The 27,467-nt window shown below is 48.3% G+C and overlaps 13 protein-coding genes and 1 non-coding gene across 14 annotated transcripts; 5 read left to right on the top strand and 9 right to left on the bottom strand.

Moving 5' to 3' along the window:
- Window positions 1-1,108: 1,108 nt before the first annotated feature.
- Window positions 1,109-2,178, bottom strand: ASPWEDRAFT_24586 (uncharacterized protein; the record flags this gene model as incomplete). Its single annotated transcript, XM_040832636.1, has 2 exons — window positions 1,109-1,909; window positions 1,966-2,178. 2 exons carry the CDS (start codon window positions 2,176-2,178, stop codon window positions 1,109-1,111), a joined length of 1,014 nt encoding a protein of 337 aa, XP_040692351.1.
- Window positions 2,179-2,728: 550 nt separating this feature from the next.
- Window positions 2,729-4,012, bottom strand: ASPWEDRAFT_57340 (uncharacterized protein; the record flags this gene model as incomplete). The annotated part of the gene is made up of 2 exons (XM_040838332.1): window positions 2,729-3,798; window positions 3,988-4,012. 2 exons carry the CDS (start codon window positions 4,010-4,012, stop codon window positions 2,729-2,731), a joined length of 1,095 nt encoding a protein of 364 aa, XP_040692350.1.
- A 1,167-nt stretch (window positions 4,013-5,179) lies between these two features.
- Window positions 5,180-5,795, bottom strand: ASPWEDRAFT_339836 (uncharacterized protein). The gene has a single exon (XM_040833903.1). It carries the CDS (start codon window positions 5,651-5,653, stop codon window positions 5,246-5,248), a length of 408 nt encoding a protein of 135 aa, XP_040692349.1. The 5' UTR covers window positions 5,654-5,795; the 3' UTR covers window positions 5,180-5,245.
- Window positions 5,796-8,026: 2,231 nt separating this feature from the next.
- Window positions 8,027-8,494, bottom strand: ASPWEDRAFT_168572 (uncharacterized protein; the record flags this gene model as incomplete). Its single annotated transcript, XM_040830311.1, has 2 exons — window positions 8,027-8,155; window positions 8,252-8,494. 2 exons carry the CDS (start codon window positions 8,492-8,494, stop codon window positions 8,027-8,029), a joined length of 372 nt encoding a protein of 123 aa, XP_040692348.1.
- Window positions 8,495-9,020: 526 nt separating this feature from the next.
- Window positions 9,021-10,054, bottom strand: ASPWEDRAFT_65659 (methyltransferase family protein; the record flags this gene model as incomplete). Its single annotated transcript, XM_040838807.1, has 2 exons — window positions 9,021-9,874; window positions 9,923-10,054. 2 exons carry the CDS (start codon window positions 10,052-10,054, stop codon window positions 9,329-9,331), a joined length of 678 nt encoding a protein of 225 aa, XP_040692347.1. The 3' UTR covers window positions 9,021-9,328.
- A 322-nt stretch (window positions 10,055-10,376) lies between these two features.
- Window positions 10,377-11,108, bottom strand: ASPWEDRAFT_168570 (uncharacterized protein; the record flags this gene model as incomplete). The annotated part of the gene is made up of 1 exon (XM_040830310.1): window positions 10,377-11,108. The coding sequence occupies one exon, from the start codon at window positions 11,106-11,108 to the stop codon at window positions 10,377-10,379; it is 732 nt and encodes a 243-aa protein (XP_040692346.1).
- A 100-nt stretch (window positions 11,109-11,208) lies between these two features.
- Window positions 11,209-13,747, top strand: ASPWEDRAFT_735227 (uncharacterized protein; the record flags this gene model as incomplete). Its single annotated transcript, XM_040839342.1, has 5 exons — window positions 11,209-11,239; window positions 11,600-11,700; window positions 11,746-11,821; window positions 11,866-12,176; window positions 12,220-13,747. 5 exons carry the CDS (start codon window positions 11,209-11,211, stop codon window positions 13,315-13,317), a joined length of 1,617 nt encoding a protein of 538 aa, XP_040692345.1. The 3' UTR covers window positions 13,318-13,747.
- A 4-nt stretch (window positions 13,748-13,751) lies between these two features.
- Window positions 13,752-16,559, bottom strand: ASPWEDRAFT_149131 (uncharacterized protein; the record flags this gene model as incomplete). Its single annotated transcript, XM_040829563.1, has 3 exons — window positions 13,752-14,486; window positions 14,535-16,202; window positions 16,249-16,559. 3 exons carry the CDS (start codon window positions 16,557-16,559, stop codon window positions 13,919-13,921), a joined length of 2,547 nt encoding a protein of 848 aa, XP_040692344.1. The 3' UTR covers window positions 13,752-13,918.
- Window positions 16,560-17,447: 888 nt separating this feature from the next.
- ASPWEDRAFT_36358 (uncharacterized protein) lies at window positions 17,448-17,933 on the bottom strand. Its single transcript, XM_040834435.1, has 2 exons — window positions 17,535-17,933; window positions 17,448-17,487 (listed from the first exon to the last, which is right to left on the bottom strand). Exon 1 carries the CDS (start codon window positions 17,785-17,787, stop codon window positions 17,572-17,574), a length of 216 nt encoding a protein of 71 aa, XP_040692343.1. The 5' UTR covers window positions 17,788-17,933; the 3' UTR covers window positions 17,448-17,487; window positions 17,535-17,571.
- A 351-nt stretch (window positions 17,934-18,284) lies between these two features.
- Window positions 18,285-19,296, top strand: ASPWEDRAFT_65656 (uncharacterized protein). The gene is made up of 3 exons (XM_040838806.1): window positions 18,285-18,298; window positions 18,355-18,631; window positions 18,699-19,296. The coding sequence occupies exons 2-3, from the start codon at window positions 18,493-18,495 to the stop codon at window positions 19,232-19,234; spliced, it is 675 nt and encodes a 224-aa protein (XP_040692342.1). The 5' UTR covers window positions 18,285-18,298; window positions 18,355-18,492; the 3' UTR covers window positions 19,235-19,296.
- Window positions 19,296-19,368, top strand: ASPWEDRAFT_t77. Its single transcript has one exon. It is a non-coding gene; the product is annotated as a tRNA-Lys (tRNA).
- Window positions 19,369-19,983: 615 nt separating this feature from the next.
- On the top strand, window positions 19,984-22,107 carry ASPWEDRAFT_168565 (uncharacterized protein; the record flags this gene model as incomplete). Its single annotated transcript, XM_040830309.1, has 1 exon — window positions 19,984-22,107. The coding sequence occupies one exon, from the start codon at window positions 19,984-19,986 to the stop codon at window positions 22,105-22,107; it is 2,124 nt and encodes a 707-aa protein (XP_040692341.1).
- Window positions 22,108-24,257: 2,150 nt separating this feature from the next.
- ASPWEDRAFT_36357 (YoaK family protein) lies at window positions 24,258-25,092 on the bottom strand. The gene is made up of 2 exons (XM_040834434.1): window positions 25,074-25,092; window positions 24,258-25,025 (listed from the first exon to the last, which is right to left on the bottom strand). Exon 2 carries the CDS (start codon window positions 25,003-25,005, stop codon window positions 24,385-24,387), a length of 621 nt encoding a protein of 206 aa, XP_040692340.1. The 5' UTR covers window positions 25,006-25,025; window positions 25,074-25,092; the 3' UTR covers window positions 24,258-24,384.
- A 645-nt stretch (window positions 25,093-25,737) lies between these two features.
- ASPWEDRAFT_36356 (isocitrate lyase/PEP mutase family protein) lies at window positions 25,738-27,185 on the top strand. Its single transcript, XM_040834433.1, has 3 exons — window positions 25,738-26,250; window positions 26,318-26,465; window positions 26,518-27,185. The coding sequence occupies exons 1-3, from the start codon at window positions 25,975-25,977 to the stop codon at window positions 27,138-27,140; spliced, it is 1,047 nt and encodes a 348-aa protein (XP_040692339.1). The 5' UTR covers window positions 25,738-25,974; the 3' UTR covers window positions 27,141-27,185.
- Window positions 27,186-27,467: the final 282 nt, after the last annotated feature.

Raw genomic sequence — 27,467 nt, 5'->3', positions numbered from 1 at the left:
CGCCGCGCTGTGAAAAAAGTGAATCAGAAATGGCCAAAAGTTAGCAGATAACAAAAAGCGTCTAATATTCAGTCACGGTCAATGCGATCCCAGCTAGAGTGATCAACCGAATTGAAATGAACAATGACTAGGTTGTTGGTAAGGTTGGTAAGTGAGAGAAGATGAAAGAGAGGTAAGAGATATCTAGGTAAATGAGAAGTGGGTGGGTGAGAGGTGGGGGAGAAAAGAGGGAGAAAAAAGAAATGAAGGATATCAAGTATTTTTTTTTTTTGAAGAGAAAAGATAGAGAGAAAAGATAGAGAGAAAGAGAGAAGGATAAGAGAGCGGGGGAGGGGAGAAGGGAAGTTAGCAGAGAGAGGGAGGAAGAGGAAGAGAGAGAGAGATGGGGTAAGGACTTTGAAAGTGATTTCGAAATTCCTTGCCGGTATTCACTGTTGAAGGAAGGGATGCATGGAGTACTGATGGGAGGTTTCTCAGCCGGTATCACTAGTTAGGATAGAACAAGTTCTTTGGTCGTTGTGAGCTTTCTTTCTGTCACATCCTAATCCGCTAATTTTACCCTTTTGTATTACTGTACTTCCCTCTGGGGAGGATCCTTAATACTGGGCCTTCGTTCTTCTTCCTTGTTTCTACTTTTTTATATCAACAGAAACAGTGGAGTCTGATTTCACTTGGGGTTCTTTTCATCTTTTCGGAAAATGTCAAACTCGACACACTCGGAAACTTCTTCCACTGTTTGCAAATATCTGTTTGATTGTTTCATCCGCAGAACTTTGGGTGCTAACTATAATTAAGAAACTAAATACAAGCCAGTAGCCAGACCTCAACCAGCATAGGCGTTGATACGGAAATACTTTGCCAGAGTAATATGAGATACTGGCCCATGGTTTAACGGGCTTTATACGTAGTATCCAGTTCGAAATTTTGTGGGAACGACGAGAAAAGTACTTTGGTCGTGTGATCCTCGCGGTGCCCACGGCCCACTGAGATTAGGTCGGGTGAACCCTAGAAGCCCCTGATAATGAAAAAATAGAGCAAGTAAGTGTTTCGGCGCAGGATAAGGCTGAAGACTATGAAACTGATCTGGAAGGTAGTATTGGGAGAAATTTCATGAGACCGTTGGTGCGGACGCTGATAATTGAATTGCAGGGCCATATCGTCGCATCGCGTCCTCTGAAGTGGATTCGGGTCCCAAAACCCATTCATAGCACTTATGAGTGATTTTTGCCTCATCATCAAAGAAGCCGGCCATTCTATAGTGATTTTCCAAACTCTGATCATCTTTCTGGCTGGTCTCTCTGCTTATATTGCGAAGAATTGGCCCCTCTGTCTCCGGTTCCGGTCCTTGGTTCGGACGTGGCTCATGCCAAAAGCGATCGGCCTCGGCATTTACCAAGACATCTTCGACTACCAGAGTATCACTATAGTATAGGTCCCTCAGGCGACTCAACTGGTTTCGAACAGTAGGCGAAATCGCAGCAACACGTGGACTGCCAAGAGCTTGAAAAGCGCGTCGAAATGTGCCGAATGGAGCCCCATGCCAGGGAACAGGTTGACTGAATACTTGATTCACAGGAAGGGGTATTACGGGGGTCATGTATTCTTCTAAGAAAATACGCTGATATAACCCGCATTGAGATCCAGGAGGGACTGTGCCCGCTTGAATTTGAGATCTCGCATACTCTTCTGCTGATGGAACACGGTCTGGAATGAGGCACCCGGCGGAAAGTACTTTTTCACGATACTGTAGTTCTCTCCGGATGAAAAAATCAATGTCCGTGGGGAAAAAAATGAAGCCAGGATCAATATCACGATCGAACATCCTATGACAGCTTGGGCACAGAGAAACCCCATTCTCGCTCCTTCGTAGGTCGAACTCGATTAGTTTTTTTTGTATGAGAAGCTCAGTCTATCCTGATCATTAATGAAGTTCTGGCCAGGAACATTAAACTTGTCATTACTCACAGCGGAATCATGCACTTGAATCACATGAGCAGCGTCTGGTGTGACACGAGATTCACAGGCAAAACACTGTCGCTTTCCTAGAGACTTGATTTCAGTTCTTGTAGGCTCGGCAAAGGTGTCGGAGGAATTGCCTTCTGAGGCTGAGGATGTCATCTTCCTTCTTTTAGGCGATCCCTGGGGTAGGGGAGGAGGGGGCATCAGCGAGGAATTCATGGCTGTTGGAAATGAGGAGCTTACAGAATCGTCGACACATTTTCGAATTTTCTTTTCTTTTGACCAACAGGCTTGTTGACTACCTTAGGGTTCCTGAGAGGGAAGGAACAGCTTAAAGCAGGAGTGAGCTTGGTTTCCAGCTGCCAGTGATGTCCAGAGTCCTGCAGGAGTGGGATGGACCTTTGGTTATAAATATGAACATTAAAGCCAACAGAAAAATCAGCTTTCTTCCAATATTATCTGTAGGAAAATTTCATTTCAGGGACTGACTTTGTATGACGGAACATAACGTGACCTAGTTGTTGCCACACATTTAAAGCATCATGTGATGGCTTTACATCACATGATACCCCCAAGCTAGTTGGCTCTTGCCTTTGTCATCATATGACCTACTTCTGGCATTTTAAGGGACAGAAACAAAAATTGTAGACCCACGGCACTCCACGGACACAACCCCCGGCGGTGACTGGGTGCAGTCACTGGAATCATAGTACATATCATCTTATTTACAAGATTGTTTTGTATAGAATAAATGTATTTTATGTGTCATTTACTTATAAGTCTGATCCTTGAACCCAGGAGTAATCCCAAGGCCTCCATCTTTAGCCCGTTTCCCTTCATACAAATTCGGATTCAACTGCTTGGGCTTGACAAAATCGGCCGTAGTAACAGGCTTCGAGAATCCCTCTTTCAACTTTCCTAGTTCCTTCTCCCTCTGCAACACGGGCGAGGAATCGACCCGGGACTTGAGAATGGTGTCGTTTGAAGGTCTGGTGAAATATAACACGCCCGTTCGTTCGTAGGCCAGTTGATCCTTTGGGGGTGCAGTAACACGGTGGATGGAAGATTTCAAAAAGCCACCAGTTAGAAAAGATAATGTGTCCGCTAGGTTGACGGTGATAGTGCCCGGTTGAGCGCGAACGTAGCTCCATGATTGTGTTTCGTCGTTGAGAAATTGTGATCCTGCGACAGACTGGCAGAGTAAAAGCGTCACGCTGCCGAGGTCTGTATGACCCTTGACCTGCATCGGCTCACCAGCGTGTTGCTCCGCCGTACGTTTGGAATATTTCATATATCGAAGATGGTCGGGAGACAGGTTATCGTAGGCATGCTCATCCGCGAGGAGGTTCTTATCCAGTAACTCGAGAATGATGGCAAAAAGGACCATCAATGGGACCACGATGTGATTATGCAAGTGTTTCGAAAAGACCTCAATCTCATCCAAATGAGTCTCGATCAACGGTGGATGAGAATATCTCCCTTCCAGTGCCGGGATGAACTTCGGAATATTGTACATCTCAATATTATCCCCGACTTTCTTCTCGAAGTTGCCTTCGTTGGCACGATATCCCGTCCACTGATAGCCATTGTAATCTGCCTTTTCATAGTCAACGCTGAATTTCTGCTTCTCCTCGAGGGGTAGGTTGAAGAATCCCCTGGCAAGCGTGAATTGACGATCGATCTGCTCCTGCGAGAGACCAAAGTTCTTCACGTAGAAAAATCCGACATGATGAACGGCGTGGGAGAGCTGGGCAGCGAGGCGCTCTCGGCCACCAGAATTATTAAAATCGGACAGATCGAGAGTCACGAGTTCGGACCAGGGGAGGGATTCGTTTGTTTCTGGAGGGTGCGTGTAAGGGGTGAGGTTGGAGAAGGAATATCGACCTTCGTCCTCTGGTCCTCTGGGAGAGAAGCGGAAGGATTCGCGACGAGAGTTGCCGTGCTGGTAGACTTGATATACTGATAGTTATTCGGAGAGAAACAAGAGTATTGTGCTGGTATATATGACAGGAAGAGGGGAAATCACACCTTTGCAGGGAGTTGCCGACACCATACCGTGTTATACAGAACCTATACATGGTATAAATGGATAACAGCGATTCAGATCGATCGTTGGACAACAGGTATTCAATCATCTGGTTGTTGTACTGCTTATAAGGAGGGGTGAAGATGTAATCATCCCAGGAATACTTGACGCAATATAAACACAACTTCGACTGAATACAATGCGGGGATACCGATCAATTCTGATTGTGCATCTCATAAATAGGTAATATACGGATTTTATCGAAAATATCAAGCTCAGCCTATGGCTCTGGGCTTTCTACTGTAAAGGAACTTAGGTTCCTCTATTGCATGCATTGCAATTTACGCAGCCTGCGGAGGACGTGGGTCATATTTGTAGAACTAAACAATTAATCTCGAAAGCCATCCATCCACTCTTCGGCTTCAGATGGACGGGATATGCGGAAACCTCTCAAATCTGCTCAAAAACCCTTGAAAGAATCTACTGAGTGAATGTTTGTTGCAAATGTCCAGCAGATTTTGTTGTGTGACTAACATTTCCCCTCTAAGAAGAATATGGCAGTGAATAAATAAATCCTCTCAACACTACACTGCGGCTGGGAAATTTTTTTTCTTCTCTTCCTCTTCCTCTTTCCCATCAACTTTTCTTCCACCTTCATCTCTTCTGTCATCTATCCTTCCCCCTTCGATATTCATCTTCTCGCCTATCATAGCTCCTGTCTCTAGCAAGCAATGTCGACTACCACTGCTTCCAATGGGTCTGGCCTAGTTACTAGCCGTGGCACCCCTGCGGCCTCTGGCTCGGGAGGGAGTGATCCCAACCGGGGTGGAGGCAATAAACGCGGGGGCACGGTCGTCGGGGCCCAAGGAAGGTTCAGGGAAAGAAGACCAACAAGGAGGACGAGGTAAAATAGCAACTTCAAACTCGATCTGACACATTTTCTGAGCTAATATTCGCAACAGGGCCGTCGACCAAGCCAGCCTGGCAACTTCAGAGACCGTCGTCCTGAGCGAGGACAGCTTGAGAGGCAGGTAACGTAGCAACTGCAGCAGACGCAGCCAGCGCCCTCGGCTGATCAGACAAAGGTGGAGGAGTAAGGGTCTGCCGGTGAAAGGCTGGCTGGGGAGTTTGATTCGGCGCTGAAAAAGTGCCCGCTGCTGACGCTGTGTAAGCGTCCCCTCCCCATGGCGTTGAAAAATGCCCTGCCAACGCAGATCAGTATAGAAGACTCCTATGGTTGCCTGGACAGCCTTGAAGGTGTCAAGAAAGAGCTGGTCGCGTTATCGGCGAGCTTAATCCGTCGAATGCGCACAGATTTGACCGAGTTGGATCACGAAACACCAGAGGCTCCTTGCCTGGCATGAGAGTGCTTGAATCCACGGCGTTGTCCAGATGTTCCAGCCGGACAAACCCACCTTTGGGGCTGAGCACGAGCTGCGAAAAGTGATTCTCCGGTAAGGGTCCTCGGTGCCCTCGGGGCGGTTCTGCACCAGGGCTTCGCGGATACCGATGCAGTCGGTGTTTGTGCCAACGTAGCTTGTCTCGCCATTGGCTTCCTTGCGCAGGAAGATGGTGTTGCAAGCGCCGGCTTGGCGCTCGCTTTTTCCTATCGTCGGCCAATGCCGCCTTTCTGTCCTGTTCTTGCTTGTTTTGGATGATCGAAGACATTGCAGCTGCAGCACCCAGAAAGTTCGGGTGGTTTGTGTTAATATAGGCTCTTTGGATAGAAATTAGTGATTCCAGCGTTGAAAAAATTTTCGTGCAAAACCTTTTCTCTTCACCGGCGTTGAAGAAATGCCCCGTGTTTAAGGGTTTCTTCCCAGCTGCTCCGGCTGAAGGAATGGGTTTGACTTCCCCTGTTGCAGAAATAGGCTTGAAATCCCCGTTCAGAAAAGGAGTTTGTTACCGTTGAAGAAACTGGGTTGAAATCCCGCTGAATAAGTGGGTGCCCCGTCACCAGCTCTGGTGACGAAGGCCTCCAGCGACGAGTTCGCAGCTCACCGTGGTGCTGGAGTCTAGTAGCTGCACTGGCGAAGCTAAGACGAGCTTTTTGATAATCTTGTATATACTACTTTGCTTCTGAAGACGATTGGATTTGTGTAATAGTTCGATCACGTCAGTGTAGATAGAAATACTGTGTATCCGATAGACAAATGTGACCAGATAGCATCCTCGGAGACTTAAGCACCCAACGCGAGAATAATTATCGAAATCAAGAGATCTACGCCTTGGGTGACGTCGCAACATGCGATCCTCACATTTGTCCTTCACCCAAAATATCGATCCCGATGCCCTCAGCATGTGTATAATGGGCCATCATCGAAACGTGTATCAGTCCCCCATACCCCCTTAGAGTTTCCGTTCAGATCAACGAGTTTCAACTTTCTTTCGACATTGGCGAACGTTCTTCGGTTAAAGTACGTTAATTTGACAAGTTATCGACAAAAAGATCGTAGGGGGCTGTTTGGAGTCGGTGAAATGGAAGAGCTGGCTTTTGTGTAGAACCTGCTAGAGGATATCACCTTGGAAAGGCTCGAAAAATATTTGTAACCCGACATTTTTAGGCTCGATTAGTCCAGAGTTATGAAGTTCGATTTCTAGAGTGAAGAGCTCCTCATTAGTTAGGCAGCATGAGTAGGTAGTTTTAAGTCTGACAGGGCTTCTAGGAGGACTTCTCTTCGGTTTTCTTTCTCTGACGCAATACCTCCATGGATAAAGAAAAGAACGAAGCCAAATGACTCACAGTGGGAAAAATGATGATATTGTCGAGTAATAGGAATTCGAATGTGAGGTAGGAAGAAGACCAGATGGGGATGGGTGCTTCCTAGAGAAGTGCCCAAGTACCAGGAATAACTGCATACCCTTCTCCTTTTTCCTTCACGTATTCAAGAAGCCGCAATCGTTCAATAAGGTCTGGGTTTTCTGTTGAGGGTGCATCGGTAGGCATGTTGAATGACAGAAGCAAATGATGGATGGGAGAGCAAACTGGATCAAACTGAGTACAGAACAGAGTATCTCCAAGATAATAGGTGATATTGGTAAAAATGAATAGAACACCGGCAGGCATAGGGGTAGGTGGATAGAGTATTGGTAAATTAGGCTTGCACGTCACGCATCATAATTGCTGCCTGTTGTTTTTGCCATGTGATGTCCACATTTGTACAGGTACAAGGTAGCCATAATGATAAATTTGATGTCAGGTCGACTTCACAATAGTGATTTAAAAAAGCATATTAGGTGAAAATAGATGGGTATCCTACTGTGTATACATTTGGCTAATGACTGAAGATGATGTTGATATGGAATATAAATGCACCAGAATTAGATAATATTAATTAAAGTACCAAGAAAAGACCAAATCAACCAAAATGTAGGGGAAGCAGAACGGAAATAACCAGGATCAGGCCTCTGTTCTGATAAGCTAGAGTTTAGCGAAGAAATATCGCTGGAATCAGAAGTGACTGGAGATACAAGATCCCCCTCGCCCACTATCCTACCTCGCTCGTTGCACCCTTTTCCGTTTTCTTCATTTCTCTCGCACTTCTTCGATTCATCCATCGGCTTTAAGGCTGAAAAGGAGTGTAAGTAGCCGAATGTTTCTATTTCCTAGCGACCTACTGACTGTTGTAATACCTGTCGAAACAGAGCTCTGATGCCGTCGAAGTGGCACATATATCCCCTCCTACATTCGAAAAGACTCGTGACCGAAGGTCAAGATGGGGATGCACACAAATATTTTCCCCTTATTTTTGTCTTCCTCCTCCCCCTCACCTCTGCTTCTTACTTCTCCCAACCCTATTCCTCGATTCACACGTCAACAATCCATTCTCCCCGATATTTCAGCATGGTACTCAAAATACCCTGACCGGATGTCAGTCGCTATGCCCCAGCGGCAAGCGCTGCTTGAAGTAGCCTCGCCAATGGCGTTGTGGGTTTGGTAAGAATTCTTCCTCCATATCCATCGCTCTTGTATTCTAACCATTCTTTCCAGTAGGACTGTTTGACTGCAATACACGTTCCATCGACTGAAAAGCCGGACCCCTATACCCCTCCCCCGTCTATCACATCCAGGTTGCTCACCACACCAATCCCCCATGCTTGAGCTGCCTGCAGCTGCACACCAACTACCACCCGTTGCCCACTTCCCTCCCCCAGATCACTGCCCTCGTCCTGCTGTACATCAGCAAGGCCCGCTGAACACCAGCGATCCCCGCCCCCCAATTGCCCCTATTTTCTCCATTCCCCAGTTCCCCCGTTTCCCATCACCAAGCAGGGTGTCGCCCACTTCCAGCGTGTCCTGGAGCGCAGGATCGCAGGAAGGGGGAGAGCACGCGCCGCGGTCGACTCTGGCATTGTCGGGCTATGCAAGCACAACAGCGAGAAGCAGGCTTGCTGGAGTGGGCCCAGGAACTGTAGCAGCAGAACCAGGGCCTGCAAGGGCAGCTTGAATCCCGGCTTCAGGGCCAGGATGAGATCCAGAGTTGCAAACAGAGTGCCGGATGGTATCATACTAGCCAGTCGAATACTTCGCTGACCGCATAGAGCGAATGTACCCTTGGTTTTTTTCTTTCTCCCCCCCCCCCCCCCTCCTATTCCCCAGTTGCCCATTTTTCCTTTTTTGTTTTTGCGTTCTGTCTTTCTTTCGTGTCGTTTTTTGTCCTGTTAGCTCAGTCGTACGGCTCAGAATCTGATAACCAGCCTGATCTCTGTATGCATCCTCGCAGGCCTCAACAGATGCCTGTGCAGCGCGACTGTCTGGCTGTTTATATTGTATATCTGTAGATATATTGCCATGAGAGCCTCGTGGTTGGGGTTATCCACTTGGGCGCAGAGAAAGACGGCACGACAGAACGGGGCTTTTTGGTGGATTGTTGATTTTCGCTCGTCCAGCTAGCTTTGCTTGAACATCGTACGGAGAAATGAGCAGTCTGGCCATGGAAAAGGAGAAGGCCTTTGCATGAGAGTATCTAGCGATCCTTTTGAGAACAAATGCTATGATTGTGCTACTGTAGGTTTTTATATATTCTATGGGTGAGTGGTATGCCCCAGACCTTCCGTGCATAAGGTGTGCATAACACAAATCTGCGGGCTATAACATGCACATCCAACATGGAGACTATCCATGTTTACTCTTGTTTTTAAGATTTATTTGTATGATAATAAATACAAGACCTATGATACCCCAATCAAAGCCAAATGCGAACAGATTCATCATATGAAATCCACAAACCTCCCTAAGAGTCTCGTACCATAGAGTGAAATATGGTAGTGATAACAAAGCAGTTTGTCAGTCTACTGATTGTGCATATTGAAAAGCATGACGACATACCTGAAACCCCCAATCTATACTACCAGAGGAATAAATCTGGCCGTCCTTCGATGGTAGTCCTCCCACACCTTGCCAAAGGTATCATGCAGCATCTTTTCCTCCCTCGATATGCGCGGTGGGTAAGTCAGGACCATTGCCATCGCCAAGAAGATCCAATTGCCGTAGACAAGAATATTCAACGAAGCACTGCCCAGCCAGCAGCCCAAGACACCGCCCGGGCGTAGAAAAAGCCCGCAGTAGCAAGCTATGAGGAGAACCGCACCTGTGTAGGATGGGTGCTGGATCCATGCATAGATTCCATCCTGGACGAGTTCTGATGGGCGAGCAAGTCGAAATGTGAAATTGCCGCGGAGTTGCGAATATGCGAGTAGGCGTAGATAGCCCCCGAAGAGACAGGTGAGGAGGAGAAGTGCCGTGGGTAGAGTCCATGAAAACAGATCAGGATCCAATGCAGACGGGGAAGGACAGAAGCCTTCTGCAGATGGAGACAGGGAAAAAAGGCCATGGATCAGGCCAATGCCGCCCAAAGCGTAGCTGTACAGATTTAGGAAAATGATGAACTGGCATTGGTCAGTCTCACGGTAAATTATTGTACGAGGCTTACTTACCTTTGGGTTGGCGATAGGGTCGGCTTTCTGGGCGTGGTTCGGGTCTGGATTGGGGGCTTCAAAGGCACGTTTCAACAGGTACGGCGCCTGGACGACCAGAGCGGCAAACAGAATGGAAGGAAGGTCAGTCATCGTGTGTGTGTCTGGATAAAAAGGAATGAGATGAATTGCGACAAGATGGGTGATGGGCTCTATATGTTGGAGGCTCGACCAAAATATCGAACGCCACGAAAATAAACAATCAAGCAGACTCTTTTTTGATGATTGCCGCGATCCAATAATGCGATTCTGATAATAGAGAATCGCACTGTTTCTTCATTGGATGCTCGAACCGGCCCGCTTCTCCACTGCGGAGGAGGTGAAACTTCAATAGTCACAGTCGATGCATTCAAATTTAAGCACATGCATGTGCATGGAAATATAGAGCAAACATGAATCATGTAGTATAATAAAGCTATCGGGATAACACCTTCATGTACCCCCGTAATACACTCATCAGCCACAAAAATTGAGCAAACAGCAGCCATCGATGATCCACCATCCAGTCGAGCAGGGACCCCCCCACCCTCACCACCAGCTCCAAGCACAGCACCTCCTGATTCAACAGCTCTTTTCGACAATTCACCTTTTGCCATTGGGAATAATAGTCCCGATTCCGCATAGTACGTGTCCCGCTCAGCCCCATGGCTCGATAATAATTACAAAGACAGGCGGCAGACGAAGACGTCAGGGCTTGGAAATGGACTTTTCGTCGTTTCTTTCGGCTAAGACGCTCATACGAGGCAGATCGCATGTGTGAGAGGAACAATTGTTCGACGGCGAAGACTCCGAGTCGAAACGTGATGTGAAGGCCTCGATGGAGAGGACTGACAAAGGCTCCGCCGAGGTAGTAGTAGGCATCGCCGTGGCTGTTGAGTCGGGGCCCGTAGACGCGTATCATGCCTACCCATTCCGCGTCCAGTGGGTGGACATGGTGGGATATCACGGTGCAGATGGCGACGCGATATCGTGGCTGCGAGAGCATTTCCACCCACTCATGATCGGTGATTTGGGATTCGGTCTCGTAGCTCGCGCAGAATGACTTCGGGTTTGTTTTCAACGACGATAAATGTAGGTTGACATATTTGCGGAACCACGTCTTCACGCTGGGCAGATCGGTAGGCAGGAACAGGTATTGATACGACATTTTCCTGCGTCTATACAGATTTCTTGTCTCTCCGTCTCAACTTATATTTGCGGAGGGGAATTCACATTTATGAGAGCGGCATAGATGTCGGAAGATCAGCATGAATCAGTCCCCAATTTTGGAGATGAATCGTCAGACCCATATTTGGTATCGTCCTTTAGTATCCTTGAACTGTGCATGTTTGCACCAGGAACCAGCATAGCGATCTGTTTCATGTACTCCTCCAAGTCAGTTTCGCTTCGCTGATTCATTTTCGAATATTTCTTTCCATACTGAGTAATTGAGCCGATTGATGGCCTCATCTGCCAAGTACCGTGGTCTATATACACGTGCTGGTCATTCTGCCTTGACCAACCCTGTTACCGTTAGGAAATGATCAATCAATCGACCGTCCAAATCACCGAGGACCCCTACTGATGGTCAACTTCACAACACACCAGCTGCCATGTCAGAATCTAATTTAATAACCCACGATACTACCGACGACAAAGAATTCAGTCTTGGTCGGAAAGGATGGACGATTCTTGCCGTATGCTCCGTTTTGACTCTGATGGTTGCCCTGGATGGGACATCTCTTTCGGTCGCATTACCTGTATGTCTCATCTATGGTTCACAATCTATCATGCTAATGAGATAGATCATAACCAAAGACCTCAATGGAACGGCCATGGAGGCATTCTGGAGCGGGACTTCCTTTCTCATCTGCTCGACAGGTAACATCCTCCTCCATCCTCCATGACTCCAGACTAAGTGACAGTCTTCCAACCCACCTTCGGCTCGCTCTCCAATATCTTCGGCCGTAAAGCCATGATTCTCATCGCCAATTTTCTCTTTCTCATCGGCGCAATCCTGGCAGCCGTGTCTCAGAATTTCACCCATATGCTCGTCGGACGGTCGATCCAAGGCATTGGCGGAGGAGGGGTGACTGCCATGAGTGAGGTTATTGTGGCTGGATTGGTTCCTCTACGACTACGCGGACAGTACTTTTCGGTCATCAATGCCATGTGGAGCTTGGGATCGGTCACTGGTCCGATTCTCGGTGGTGGATTTGCTGATGATGTGACTTGGGTACGTTCTTTTGTTTACTATCAGTTCTTTCTAACAGGTTTAGCGCTGGATCTTCTATATCAACATCCCTTTTATCGCAGTCGGTGTCATTGGGCTGCTGATTCTTATGCCATGGGACTGCACACTCGGGACATGGAAACAGAAGCTGGCCCAGATCGACTTTATCGGAACGGCCATTTTCACTGGGGGCATATCATCGTTTTTGATTCCTCTCACGTGGGGCGGAGTGATGTATCCGTGGTCATCGTGGCACACTCTTGTCCCTCTGATCGTCGGAGTAGCTACGTTGGTTGTCTTTGGATTCTACGAAACATACTATGCGACAAACCCGATGATTCCTCCCGCTGTATTCGAAAACAGAACCTTGAAGCTATGCTCGCTCGGCAACGCCGTCGAAGGCCTGATCCTGTGGTGTGGTCTCTACTACCTGCCCCTCTACTACGAAGGCGTCAAAGGGTACTCCTCAATCCTCGCCGGTGTTGCTCTCTTTCCCGAAACATTCACCGTCGCCCCCAGCACTATTCTCATTGGCATTCTGATTTCCAAAACAGGAAAATATCGATGGGGGATCTGGTCAGGCTGGGCAATCACCACCCTTGGCTTTGGCCTAATGTGTCTCATTCAGGTAGACACCAGCATCCCCGCCTGGGTGTTCATCAACATCGTCGTCGGTCTTGGACTGGGCTTCCTCTTTCTCCCCCTCGCATTGGGGATGCTGGCGGCCTCGAAACCCGAGCATATGGCGATTATCTGCACCATGACGAGCTTCTCCCGATGTCTGGGCCAAGGGATAGGCGTTGCGATTGGAGGCGTGGTTTTCCAAAATCGAATGAGCGTGAATATCACTCGCTACCCGGCTTTGGAACATTTCGCGGGCTACAGTCAGGATGCGGTGGCGGTCGTGGAAATACTCAAAAGGATGCCTCAATCGCAGACAAAGACGATGTTGCAGCAGGTTTATACAGACAGTCTGCGCATTGTCTGGGCCGTTGGGTGTGGACTTGCGGGTGTCATGTTGGTGTTGAGTGCGTTTACTCGAAGCTATCCTTTGGACACAGACAAGCCGCCGTCTGTTGCCGGTCAATCGGAGACGGAGATGGGACTGAGAGAAGGTGACAAGGAGAGATGGCGGAGCAACTGACACTTTCAAAGCTGCCCTCATTAATCTGTCCAAAACCACTCGAAATAAACACAACTAATCCAGCTGTAGAAGCAGCTGCAACGCCGTATATCTCATGTGTGGCGTTCGTAAGTCATCCGCATCTTGGTGCATTTTTGTATCGCGAAATGTAGAACATCGCGCGGTCCTCCTCTGTATAGCCAAGTCATTGCGAATGAAAGTTATTAATATAAGATGAAAAGAATATAAACACAACACCAAGATAAAAATACTAAAAAGGAAAAAAACATACAACAGCAGGGATTCGCTGGTGGTCACCCACCCAACTACTAACCTGCCGGCGTGTGGCTTAAGTACGGCTGAGCGGACGGGAAGCCCTGTTCTCCACACCCTGTGGTCGTATGTACTGGAACATACTTGCTAATGGAATATATAGAAAGAACAAAAAAGACAATGCCTATTTGGTTAAAGGGGCCATTTGTCACGCGACCGTGATCGGGTGAGACACCCTACATTTGATTTTCAGGAAAAAGCCAGGATATACATCATAATAAGCATAATATTCACAATGCGCTAAATCACAGCAAACCCCACCCTGACGCCATGCGTAATATGTACAAGTCTATGGTGCATACTCATAACGTCGCCAGTTTTCAGACACCCACCACTCGGTTACATGCGCTGCGTCGTTGATCCATTGAACCGCCTCATGCCCTTCGCGCCAGGCGACCATGTCCAGCAAACCATACACATCAAAAGACATGACCGTATTCCACTCTTTAGGGTCCTTTTCGAGGTTGGAGAATCGCCACTCCACGTCGGGAACGAGAGGAATAACGAGCCGATACGGCTTGTCGGCGGATCGAAGCGACAACCAGGTACCTCCAGTGTTCATGACCGTGAATTGCCAGTTCTTCAGTCCCTCCTTTTCTTTAATGATTGGCCGAATCATTGATTGGCCCTCGTACATGGGAATCAAATTATTAATGGCTGCCAAGGCGTCATTGGAGAGAGAATCTGACTCCCGGAGCAAGTCTAGAATGGTGGGCAGAATCTGCAGCGAGGTGACAGACGAGTTGAGTTCGACATGAGGCAAGTGTGGGTGAGAGAAGACCAGGGGAACGTGAAAGTTAGACACATGGGGGTTGTCATATGGTGTGATACCGCCGTCCTCGGGAAGGGAAATGCCACTGCAAAGTCAGTTACTGCCATTCCTGCCTGAATACCGCTCAACTTACTGATCACCAGTCATCACAACCAAGGTCTCATCGGCAACGCCCGTCTCTTTGAGAATATCAAAAATATCTCCTATCCATCCATCAATGAAGCTGATGGTATTCAAGTACCGGTTGAGTTTGTCATTCCGGCTAGACCAGCCTGTCTTCACAAAATCCTCAAACTCATCATTTGGCATGTGCCATGGCACATGGGTAAGACCAGTTAAATGGGTGAGAAACAAACGTTCTTTATTCTTCTCAGCCTTATTGATGGCATCGCGGACGTATTTCCCCAAATAAGTATCCGGCCAACCCCAAAAGTCGGCTTCTTCTGGAGCGGAGGCGTTCCGACCACGGTCGGCGTCTATCTTGGGTACATTGACGTACATGTCCATGTTGTATCCGTGGGCTGGCGTCAAATAAACTTGGTTATCATATTCATCAGTGACGGCCTGCATAAAGGCGGACTGCCACGGCCACGACGTAAAGTTGCTCGTCCGTGTGGTATCGTTGGCCTGTGCATTGAGTGCACCCAGGATATGTGGCATGCACGGTTGGTAGATGTGGTGCTGATATTCGCGGTTAAAGTCAACAACCAAGGGATTAGCCCCGCAGATGGTGGCCGTCAAGCTCTTGAGAGTAAAGGTACCAGCAGTGAAGGAGTTGGTCGCATGAAGACCACCATACGGTGTAGGTGGATCTTTGTTGTATCCGGAAGGCGTTCCGGTCAAGCGCTCTGAATTCCGAGACAGCTTGGCAAGTCGTTTGACAACCTCATTCGGTATCTTTGAGCCCCATGTCTCTTTCACCCGGTCATGCATGTAGGACCCCTTTCGAAGGGGGAAAACGTCATCTCGGGTACTTTCCAGCTTAAGGAGGATAACATGCTTAATCTTGGCCTTGCCACTGTGTAGAGCATCGCGGAACGGCTCAATAACTTCCTCTTCCAGATTGGAGATGTGAAGGGGGTCCTTTTCCGGGCTATAGTGGACATAAGGGTCCTTATTCTTGGGACTGGTGCCCCAATCCCTGAATCCATCCAGGTCTGCGGGAAGCCAATCGAACTTGGGAGGAGGAGACAATGCGGTGCGATTGCCCAGCCAGCTGTAATCACCGTGTAGACCTTCGATATGGAGCAATGTGTGTCTATGGTGGTGGCCCTTGCCGTCGCCGCTAAAGGGCGTCGCTACCAGGGTTTCGGAAAGGAACCCATAGGCCGGGTTAGGAGGGCGGAAACAGCGGAGTACGAGTATAACAGTCGTGGGAAGAAGGATGAGCAGGCGTTTGAGCAGAGAGTGGCTGGACTCTTGGTTTGGTTTGGGAGGAGCCCCGAGGAGGAGAGTGGAGTCAGTATCGCTCTTGTCATCGTCGTAGTCATCGAGGGCCACTTCCTCGTAGACTTTGGGGTCTGGCAAGTCCTTCTTCCTCCGCCAAAAGCAGCAGACGGAGGCAGCAGATGAGCTCAAAACCCGGAGGACTTCTCCCACGCCATTGTAGAGGTATGGAGTGGCAAAGTAGGAAGCGACAATGTAGATAAGTTCAACGATGATCAGACCGGTAAGGCCGGTCAAGAGGTATTTGATGGCGGCAGCGTCACGGTGGAAGGAGTGGACTTGTCGCCAATGAATTTCGGCACCGGTGAAGATGTAGAAGGAGGTGTTTGCAGCGGCCATACAGGAGGTTCCTATGCTGTAGAGAGATGAGCATGGATTTACCAAATGGCCATTAGAATTACCTCAAAGGAACCACGACCAGCGCGGCCAGCCCACGAACCCATCGTCGGGAAAAATTACGAGTCAGAGCTCGGAGGATGAAAATAAACAGCACATCTGGCAGGAAAAAGGTCGAGCCCCACAGCAGGAAGCGACCGACAGAAAGAGAGTTGAGGTGAGAGTAGATATGGAGGACTTTTGCGCAGATGACAGCGATGAAGCCGAGGGAGAACCAGTATCGACGAGTGGACCAGCCAGCGTCAAAGTACAATCCGGGAGAACGGACGAGACGGACAAGGAAGTCTTTAAGACCCCGGACGGCACCAACCTTCATAGCGGTATCATAAGTGAAGGGTAAATGAAGATAAAAGAGATGGAAAGAAGAAGAGGAAGAAAGAGATGAAAAGAAAGATCAAGAGGGCAGTGATGATCAGAGCGGTTCAAGACCCCACACGCGACAGTAATGTCTCACATGAACTTTTTTTTTGGAAGTTATTTTGGACCCATCCAGTGTTCGTCCTGGATAAGGCTGTACGCTACCATCCTGTCTAGACTGGAGATATATTTGGGTATCCATACTCGCCTACAATGTCTTCAAAATTGGTGAGAATTCAATGAACATGAAGCGGCGGAGTGATTATGCCTCTCTTGGCACTAGACCGTGTCATGCCGATCAGACCCTGAAGATCTCACAGCCACCAAGGAGTGGAGTGAGATGGCCAATGAAAGACTTCCCGTTGGAGTAATTTACCGTCTCGTGTTCAGACCTCTCGTCTGCTTGTCCTGATTCGATACAAAGCCGGTTCGCTGACAAGCCGCCGTCAGCAACCAAGGTAGTGTCGCCTTGGTCCCTCCGGTCCCTTGTCCCCGACGAACGCCACCAAGAGAAATTGTGGGGATCAAAACGTGTCGCATGTTTGTCCTTTCCTTGATGAAACTGGCCACAGCGAAATGTCAGTTATCACGACAGATGGTGACATTTGCCTGTCCACGAATGGCGATGGGATTATCAGAGCAAGGGAGAAAGACACAGGGCTCGGACGGACGTTCATATTTTGTCTTGCCAATCCCCAAAGGTCCGAGCTCTCATCTTCACAAGGCGCAGTTCACTAGTCTCGCTCCTGAAGGCGTCTGGAATTTCGGACGCTTTGCTGGTCGTCTCGCCATGGCAGCGAAGGAGTCCTTGCTCTCCAGTTGAGACATTAGGTCTGAGGGAATCTTGCGGTCGAGGGCATAAAAGACTGTCGTTGTTCCGTCATTGTCTAGGACCGGTCAGAATAAACACAAATATCATTGAAATTAAACTCACAGAGGAAATATACTAGACCAGAGACCTAACATTAGGATCAAGGCAAAGCGAGAGGCAACGACTGCCTGCCTGCTTCAAGCAGTGGCAATGGCATCCTCTCTCGGGTGTGGAGCGGTAGACGTCGGCGGACAGGGTGATAAAAAAGCATCACCCAGCAAATATCTTGATCGAGGTGAAAGCCATCAGACAATGAAGCCAAGTGAAGCCAAGTGAAGCCAAGTAAAGCCCCGAGGACAGATAGAGACAGTGCCATTCACTTGATCTCTTTCCCTTGATCCTGACTACTCGAGCGACAGCGTAGACTTCGTTTCTTCCGACCCTTCCTTGTCAAATGTGATTTCCCATCTCTCGTGTTTTCTTTTGTGTAGATATGTCCTTTGTTTCCTTTGCTGCTCTTTCTTCTCATCACTTACAACGGGATCCCTCACTTCAGAACATCTCGCGATGCTAGCAATCTTTTGTCATTGAGGGTTTCAGTGAATCTTCAAGCCATTCGAAGAGCATCCACCAAGTGGCCCTTGCTTGCTGTACTCGGAGATGAAGGTGTGTTATTTGGGATTTACCTGTACGCAAATTCTTGCTAACTAGACGATCCTTCATCAAATAGGCTTCAAAGCAAGGATATTTGTGAACGATCAAGAAGAGCTGGAAGAGTACGAGAAAACCGATACCAAGTTGCCTCCGGTTGTTGTAGAGGTCGACTACAGGGGTAGGAAGTTTCAAATTGGACCACTACTTTGGAAAGGGGTGGGAAGACTCACGTGGTACGCAGAGCGGCTATACCCCAGTTTGTGTATGTCTGCTCATCTAATATCCTCAGCGGGCTCTCTATGAGCAGCCTGCCGCCCAGGTACCAGAAACCTTCGCAGTTACACTGCATCCATGGCAGCGCAGCGGTGCAGGGCAAATGCACTTTCTCTGCAGGTCTATTTTCAGAGGTGGTATTTGCTGAGACGAAATGGGCACTGGAAAGACCAAGCTAGCTGTGCTAGTGATGGAAATGGCGAAAAACGAGCGAGGATGCTTTTCACTCGTGGTTTGCCCAGCTTCATGCCGGGAACAACTGGAAACCAGAGATCTTGGCCACTTGCAAGGCAGTGAGTCATTCAGTAGCGGGAAATGCTTTACAAAATAAGTACTCACGATGGCACATTTGAACGATAGGGCTGCGCACCAAAGGTTCTTATACTGAGGAATCAAAGAACGCGGCCCGTCAGCTCGTCGAAGATAAATGGAAAATCATCATCATTTCCTATGACTTTCTGGCTGCCAATCACGAGGCAATTGAAGAGTTCCCCAAGTACCTCACAAAGTTCAAGGGTGGTGATAGGTGGCCGGTGCGACCTATTGCGGCTATCTGCACGGATTTCTGGAAGCTACACAACCTACCAATAAAATGGGTGGTACTAGATGAGTGTCACAGAATCAAAAGGGATGATGTTGTCTTTTATAAGGCGGCTTGCTCCCTGTTTCATAACGGAATTGTGGTGCTTTTGGGCACAGTTCTGAGCAATATCTGGCATGACATTGCCAACCCCATAACCTTGCTCCAGGGCCAGCTGTTCCAGACCAAGCAACAATTCATTAATGCTGACAATGAAACATCTGCAATTGGGGCATTGAGTGGTTGTGAGGATTTCTTCTGGCCCTCTGTTTCCTCGACCGGATATCCAGCATACTTTCCCGTCCGGGTCGTTTGACCGTCGATTCCGTCTAACTTCCTTTCACAAACCCCTCATGGAATGGGATCGACCAATAGCAGCCGGGCTAGCTCAATCGGTAGAGCGTGAGACTCTTAATCTCAAGGCTGCGGGTTCGACCCCCGCGTTCGGCTTTAATTTTTGCTGGCCTTCGGGTCATTCTGTCATTCCCGCTCCGCCCCTAGGGCCTCTACTTTCGCGGCGCTGGCTACACATGTCTTGCTTTTTAATTGAATCCACTTCACCCGTCGGATTAAAGACAACTGATGACTGGCCCACATATCTTAGAGTCGCCTTCTTTGGGCGCACAAATTTTGCACAATCTCATTGTTCAGCGCGTCCTATACACCTCGGGAAGTGACAGGAGCACCTCACTGGATGGATGTTAAAATATGTACAACAATAAGTAACTATAGGTAACTGGCACGTAGGAATTTTCCTCATCAAAATTATTCTCTCATACTGTCAACCACATTTCCCGCACTTTCTGGGCTGCAGTCGAGATAAATACTAGACGTCTTATTTCAAGCAAGGTTTGAGATTATTTATAATAGCTGACGTTCTTTCTACGCAATATCTGCGACTCCCTAGCTAAAATTCCTCAACAAAAGCATTGAGTCGCAACATACTAGGTGCCTAACTAGCGATTTCATACCCAAGAAGCAGTAGAAGATACATGCTCCAGTAGGGATATGTCTTGCAATCCAATAGTGAAGCTTTACAACGCCATTCTCGCCCGCAGACCCAGCATGGAGAGAATAGAGGAATGGAAAGAGATCCACCATGACAAGATCCAGGACATATTTGACATATTTGACAAAGGATATGGGAGCGCGCCAGATGCTCAGAACGAATATATCTCCAGACTGATGGCAGATTATAGAGTCGACAGGAATCATGCAAAAGCCGAACTGGAGAAGCATCATGGGGACCTAGAAGCGGCCAATCGCGCCTGTGCTGAACATGCAAGATTGGCCAAAACAAGGCTTGAGACTGAAGCTGTGATCCCGACCAGGGATACACGACGTCCTCCTGATGTTACACCCCGTGACCGAGTTATACCTGTTCTTGGGGTTGATGAATCTTCTCCATCATCACAAGCCGCATGCCCATCACTGGGTGATGGGTGGATGGTGTCGGATTTCTATATGTGGATGCATGTTCTGCAAGGAATGGGAAAAAGCCAGGAGTGGATCACATCCATGACTCCTAAATATCTAATTGAGAAATATGGACGAGAAGATCGAACCACAATGAGTTCAATGGAGAATGATGAGGTTGGGGTAGAAAAGCCCGTGCAAACCAAGTGGTCATCCGGGTTCGTCCACGGAGACCCGTTCGAGCCCCGGAAAGTGGTTCTCGATGGTGAATTACTTCCCTTAGTCCAAGAAAAGGTCACCATTGGACCAAAAGGCAAAAGCCTGCGAGACTTTTTCTTACAGCGCTTAGCGGACATAGTCACTGAAGCTGCAGCATCTGGAGACAGGGTACTGATAATGATTTTTGCACATGGAAATTACGATACTCTGGGTGGATTAGGGATTGGAATGGATTCAAGCGAGGGAAGACGTGACCCCAATGGATTTATAACGCCAAAGCATATCAAGTCCATCCTTCTACCTTTTCCACATACCAAGGTGACAATCTATATGACGTCCTGCTACTCGGGCCACTGGGTAGAGACGACCGAGTTCCAAGCAATCGACCTTCACCCAGCAGTGCTAGCAGCTGCTGAAAAAGAGCAAGAATCGTTTGGGCTTGTGTGGTCGAACTCACAGCGACATGCGGCCGGCCTCTTCTCGTCAGCGACAATTGGAGAAATTGTGAAGGAACCGGCGACGTTACCACCTGATACTGATGCTGATACATCTCGAGAGTATCGGGAAGTCACCACGGCATTGGTCGCTGAAATGCATCGACTATGCCCACCCATAAACATCACTTCGGGGTGGGGCTCATCACCTGTCTTCACGGACAACGAGTCCCATGCGAAATTTTGGAAGCGACCGGGTTACAGCCTCGATGTGTATAAAAGGAATTACGACAGGCTCCGGACAATCCCAGCGTCTGACCGACGGAGGGAGCTTGAGACTGAATTAGTCGACCGTAATGACCCGGAAATCCTAGCCTGGCAGGAAAGACACCCAGGAGTCCTTGACGAAGACTACCTCAAAGCTACAGGCGGTTATGGTGCGACGAGAAGAGGGCTGCTTTCCTTTTCGAGTATGAATTACCTTGTAACCATGTACTTCCGGTCAAAGCCAGGGTTTCATACCATGGAACATCGCCACTTGATGCACTCAATCCGTGCGTTCTATTCGAAGGAATTGGACCATGATCGGGCCCTAACTCTCCGATACCTATTAGTGGGTCGTCTGCAAGCAAATAAACAAGCGAACCAGGGCGCTCAGCTGCTTGGTCTATACAGACTACCCCCAATCGAAAAATGGACGCTTTCACACACGAGCAAATGTTATGATTATCACCTTTTCTGCCAGTTTTCGTGGCAGATAGCGGATTCACGTCTATTCCACCTAGAGCCCATGTCAGATGGGACGCGAGGTTTTTATTATCGTAAGCCATCTCAATATGTGGCTGCTGCAATGGCTCTCGCTGGTTATGACAAGTCAGATGTTACGGCTGCGATTGAAAAACTCTGGGATGCGCGGAGGAATAACCTCGCGGATCAGGTGGGGTTGGATCTTATGAAGTCTGTTCAATGCTCCAAGTTGATTACAGATATCCGGTCAATTTTGCGACAAAGCTGGAGAACGTCACCCCATAGACAAAGTCATTCTGCTCTATCAAGTAGCAGTGAGGTTTCGCACTGGAAGCTTTTTAGGGAGTTCCTGACATCCAGTACTAGGCCCTAGTTTGCAGGAAGATAGAAGTTACATAGCTACACTAAGGTAAAATTAATTATTTGAGCAAATTATTGCCTGAGCTTTCATAGTGAACAGCCCACGCGTCAGCATCAGCTTTTCAAACTTGATGGATGCCAGGATGATTCTTACTTTACTTTATCTAAGCCTCGTTTCTGCTTTTCTTTTGTAGCTAGGGAAACTTTTTTACAAACCTTGGATTTCTCTCCCGGTAGGTTTCAAAAAGTATACAGTTGATGCATTTTCGACGTATCTTGGCAAAATCCACTGAAGAAAATCAACCGGAGAAGATAAACAGTTTACACCAGTGGCATGAAGGGAAAAAAAAATAAATAAATAAATAAATAAAATAAATCAGAAAACATCATGCTAGCTTCCATTTTAATGAATACGAGTTAGTGATAGAAGAAAACCAATATAGGAAATATCGTCTGGCTTGGTTATGAGTGTATAGTAGCCGAATCCCACTATCGCTATATCGGATATCGGCACAGGGAACAGGGGTGTAGGGGTAGGAGCAAAAGCAAGCAATGTCGCGAACACAAACATAGCCACTTTATTGTGCTAATGTGATTTCCTTCTACGGGGTTTGGATATGTAAACATGGGGGATCGGCATTCATTGTAGCATTCGTATTATGAGACATGATGCTGAGCAAAGTATTTTCGTCGAATTAAAGGATTAAATCAGGAATATAAAAAAATAAAAATAAAAATAAAAATCCCAAGATGAAAAAATGAAAATAAATTTCGAGTTGAGACAGTCAGGCAAGCGATACTAGATTAGGAAATGGAGCACGTTCATGCACTAGACCCCATATGTCGGCTTATGCCGATCCCCTTTATGGCCTCCCGTAACCCATTCAATAACAAAGCTCCGCATGGTTGTCTTGAAGTGGCCAAGCAAAGTATGAAATTTCCCAGCGTCTTGCCTCACGTCGTGACCGGATGCCCACCCTCAAGTCCCCACGTTAGTATTGGACGTGCTTAGCTCTCGAGGCCACGAACTCTTCCGACTGGTATCTAGCGAATCCCGGATTTGTGTTCACGAGGATGATAATAGCATCAGCCTCCAATCCTTGAGAGCTATCCACGGTCTGGACCCTGGGAAGAGGAACCCCATCCTGCCACATGTCTCGAGCACATCTGTGAACCCCCCACGATGCGAGGCTTGGCCAGTTGGATGCCAAGTCTGGATTCAACACGGTGCCATTATTGTTCATTTCAATATTCACAAAGACAATAGGCTTTTGAATATGCTATTCCCGTTATCCAAGAGCGACTTTTATGGCGTTGCCATTGAAGCACTAGTGTCATTGAGAGGTTTGATTGAAGCTGATCACCTTCCCTTCATAAAAAACCACCGGGGTCGGCTGGTACAGACCCCACGAGGCTCTGTACTCGATATCCAGAGCGGTTTGGTGGTGTCTCTTCTGTATCAGTCTTTCGAATGCGGGATACCCCAAGCGTATCTCCCTTGCCTGCTCCATTTCCTTCTGAATCAGACCTTGTAGCTGTTTCAACTGCGCAATGGCAGCGTTGACAATGTAGAAGGCCCTCGTGGTATTTTCTTCCGCAAGAATCTCCTGTCGAATCTTAAAAGAGTTCGATTTGAGAAATGGTATATATAACTGTGGTGTTGGCTCAATGAAACATGTTGATCTGGAGCAAAATTCCAGTCATGCCGCATCTTGACAGCAAGCTATATATCCGCGCTTCTTCTGTCAGAAAGCCATCTGCGATAGGAAACAACCAGAAATCAGCGTCATTTCTTACATATATATATAATGGGAAAGAGCAGCAGCCGTTCGTATCTTGGACTAAGTTGAAAAAGAATGAAAGAATGAAGCTCAACGAAGCCAGGCGACAGATACTGCCTAGCGCCTTGTCCTTAGAACAAGGATGCCGAAGTTGATATGTGCTGTGGCTGATAAAGATAGTCAAGGAGAATGATAGCCCAAACGACTGGGGCACGTCAACTAGGTAGATAGAAAGCTGAAGCGGTAATCAGAGATGAAGCGATTGGAGGATGGGGATGAAGAAGAAGGAAGAGGGGAGGAGAGCGAGGAGGGGGAGGGGAAATTCTCAGTAAATTGCTAGCCCTACGCACAGTCCTCAGGCAGAAATACTGCTTCCCACATAAAAAAGAGTTGTCAGTCATTAGTATTCGATTTTCACTACCGTTCTTTTCTAAATATTCTCTCATCTACTCATCGACAGCCCGCTATATCAGAACCCCTATTGCCTTGATTGATTCAACCTCTCCCTTTCAAAGCTCCTCCTTTGTCTCCGTACCCCAGAAGAACCAAGCCACCGCAATACAAAACTTGATGCCTCCGACAATCCACAACCCAGGAGAAACAGAATCAGCAGCCTTGCTGATCCAACCCCCCGCAATGGCTCCAATCAGCGTGAGAAGGAAAGCAACCACTCTCCGGTCTCGCTTTTTGTTCTTCAGCAAGAAAATCTTCGGGTCCGCCATAAGATCACACAGCAAGCTCGTAATCACCACCGTTGGAACTTCGTTGTAGCCGAGCACACGACTCGCCACAATCTGCCCCGCGGACTGAATACTGAGCAGCACAATGGGGACTTCTTGGTTCCAGGGAGCTCCGGTCGATGAGTGTCTCGCTGCGGGATTAGAGATTCTGCCGTCGATGGCGTTGCCCTGGATCAATCCTGCCGTGATGATGGTCAAGATGGATTGGATGAGGAAGGACAAGATAAGAGTGACTCGTTTCTTGGGTCCCAGGACGAAGTTCAGCCGAGAGAAGAAAAAGCTGCCTATGATAAAGCATCCAATGGCAGTGAGAGAACGGGCCCATGTGAATGCTTCCGTGTTTTGGTGGGATGCTCCTAGACCCAGGAAGATGGTGTTTCCAGTCTGCATTGATACGAAGGTATTGTATGCTGGAGAGGGTCAGCGCGGCATTCTATATGATACTCATGGATACTAACCATTGAACATAGTACTGTCCACTATACCAGAGCAGAAACAGCATACCAGTAGAAGAAAGTCGGCATACTTGGGGAGGACATCGTCTTTCATCGAGTCCATGAAAGAGGACAGGCCCTTGCCGCCTTTGCGGTCGTCTTCGTCATACATCATAAAGCTCATCGTGAGAACGAAAAAGATTCAACTGAACGCACAAATATATTTGTCTAATGGCGGGAGATAAGCAAAAGAAACGAGCAATTTATGCTTCAGAATCCTCGACAGATCCCTACCTCAAGCAATCACCGATTTGGTATCTCGACGCATTGTCTACAATTGCCGAGAGTCAAAACCGAAATGAGACATTTCGTATACTCTACAAGAATCGAAGGGCCAGAATATCGTTTGACTCGGGGCCACTTTCCTCCTTTCATTCTGCAGAGTCTTGGTTTCTAGCCCTTCAGGGCTGACAAACCTTGTCTGCGTGTGAAGATCTACGCACCACTTCTCAAATCCCGTTAGGATGCCCTATCAAGTGGGGATTGCAACTCATTTGTTCGTCATCTAGGTCAGCTGCCAGGAGCCGATCAACGTGAGATAAAGTATCCGACTGCGTATCGTTACATTCAAAATTCTTTCCTCGGGACGATCACGATAATCTTCAACGTCCGATATTGAGCTGATAGACTGGTAATCGTGGGATATCGCCACTTCCAGGGTTTCAATTACGTGTATCCAAGAAGTGAGGGGGAGTGAGGGAGTGTTGTGTAGGAGCCAAGAGACGAGAAGAAACATTATAAAAGGGGAGACATTTTCGTTCAACTCCCATCATCATCAGCATCACAATCAGTCAAGATCAGTCTACTTCTATCTCTCTTCACTTCAATTACTCGTCTTCTCAGTCGATTATTCCAAAGCATCAAAATGAAGGTTGCTACCGAAACTCCCACCTCCCCCGTCTCTCTGACGTCCTCTGTGGCCAGCTCCAACACCATCACCATCACGGTGGAGAAGGACGGTTTCTACGAAGTCAACGGCGCCAGACAGGAGCCAACCGTGAACGTCCAGATCGTTAGCGGTGCCTCCAAGCTGCGCAAGATGATCTTCAACAACTCGGATGAAATGATCGTCTGCCCGGGTGTCTACGATGGCTTGTCGGCACGGATCGCTATGTCGCTGGGCTTCAAGGCCATGTACATGGTTCGTTTCACTCTAATCTAACTCTGTTCGTATGTACTTGGTGATTCGATGGAACTGACCGCATCAGACCGGGGCGGGAACCACTGCGTCCAGACTCGGGCAGCCCGATCTTGGCTTGGCACAGCTCCACGATATGCGTACCAATGCGGAGATGATCACCAGTCTGGATCCTTACGGCCCGCCTCTCATTGCGGATATGGACACTGGCTACGGCGGTAAGCCACCCTCCATCTGGTCCTACCTAATATATAATTCTAACGTCAGCAGGCCCCCTCATGGTAGCCAAGTCTGTGCAGCAGTACATCCAAGCCGGTGTCGCAGGCTTCCACATCGAAGACCAAATTCAGAACAAGCGCTGCGGTCATCTGGGCGGCAAGAAGGTCGTCTCCCAGGACGAATTCCTCTCCCGGGTCCGCTGCGCAAAGCAGACCAAGGACCGCCTCCGCTCCGATATCGTCCTGATCGCCCGTACCGATGCACTCCAGCAACACGGCTACGACGAGTGTATCCGCCGCCTCAAGGCGGCCCGTAACCTGGGCGCAGACGTCGGCCTGCTCGAGGGATTTACGAACAAGGAGCAGGCACGCCAGGCCGTGAAGGATCTTGCGCCGTGGCCTCTTTTGCTCAACATGGTTGAGAACGGTGCGGGCCCGATCATTCCAGTCGATGAGGCGCGGGGAATGGGATTCAAGATTATGATTTTCTCCTTTGCGACTTTGGCGCCGGCTTACCTGGGGATCAAGCAAGGTTTGGAGACACTCCGCGACCAGGGCGTGGTCGGTGTTCCTGATGGGTTGGGGCCGAAGAAGCTGTTTGAGGTGTGCGGGCTGAACGATTCGATGAGGATTGACACTGAAGCTGGTGGCAGTGGATTTAGCGGTGGTGTCTGATTGGTCTCTTGTATTTATTACTTTTGCTGCGATAGTTTTGACAGAGTAGCTAGAATGAAGTGCAATTACCGTTGATCTACTTTCCGATGATCACCGATGATCATACCACTTATTCACCGCCAAGCTTTCATCGATAACGGAGAGCAGATGACCAATCAATTACAGAGCAGTAGGTCAGCGCACCCGTTCATAATTCATATGGTCGTGGCGTTCGATCTCCATGATACACACAGTCGCTAACGCATTTGGGCAGTAGGACCCTTAGGACAGGGCTTAGTCTAGGGTTCGGCTTTTTCTCGCCATCTCCACACTGCTTGCGGAGTCGGT

This window comes from Aspergillus wentii, assembly GCF_001890725.1.
Source record: "Aspergillus wentii DTO 134E9 unplaced genomic scaffold ASPWEscaffold_2, whole genome shotgun sequence".
Taxonomy (NCBI): Eukaryota; Fungi; Ascomycota; class Eurotiomycetes; order Eurotiales; family Aspergillaceae; genus Aspergillus; species Aspergillus wentii.
Note: the sequence above shows the minus strand (reverse complement) of the source record. Positions and strands in the feature narration are given on the sequence as shown.

Coding starts and splice junctions, on each gene's coding strand:
- ASPWEDRAFT_339836 (XM_040833903.1), bottom strand. CDS start 5,653: ATGTCTTCGATCATCCAAAACAAGCAAGAACAGGACAGAAAGGCGGCA.
- ASPWEDRAFT_36358 (XM_040834435.1), bottom strand. CDS start 17,787: ATGGCACTGTCTCTATCTGTCCTCGGGGCTTTACTTGGCTTCACTTGG.
- ASPWEDRAFT_65656 (XM_040838806.1), top strand. CDS start 18,493: ATGGGCACTGGAAAGACCAAGCTAGCTGTGCTAGTGATGGAAATGGCG. Junction 18,632..18,698: donor TCTTGGCCACTTGCAAGGCA/GTGAGTCATTCA, acceptor TTTGAACGATAG/GGCTGCGCACCAAAGGTTCT.
- ASPWEDRAFT_36357 (XM_040834434.1), bottom strand. CDS start 25,005: ATGCAGACTGGAAACACCATCTTCCTGGGTCTAGGAGCATCCCACCAA.
- ASPWEDRAFT_36356 (XM_040834433.1), top strand. CDS start 25,975: ATGAAGGTTGCTACCGAAACTCCCACCTCCCCCGTCTCTCTGACGTCC. Junction 26,251..26,317: donor GCTTCAAGGCCATGTACATG/GTTCGTTTCACT, acceptor TGACCGCATCAG/ACCGGGGCGGGAACCACTGC. Junction 26,466..26,517: donor TATGGACACTGGCTACGGCG/GTAAGCCACCCT, acceptor TAACGTCAGCAG/GCCCCCTCATGGTAGCCAAG.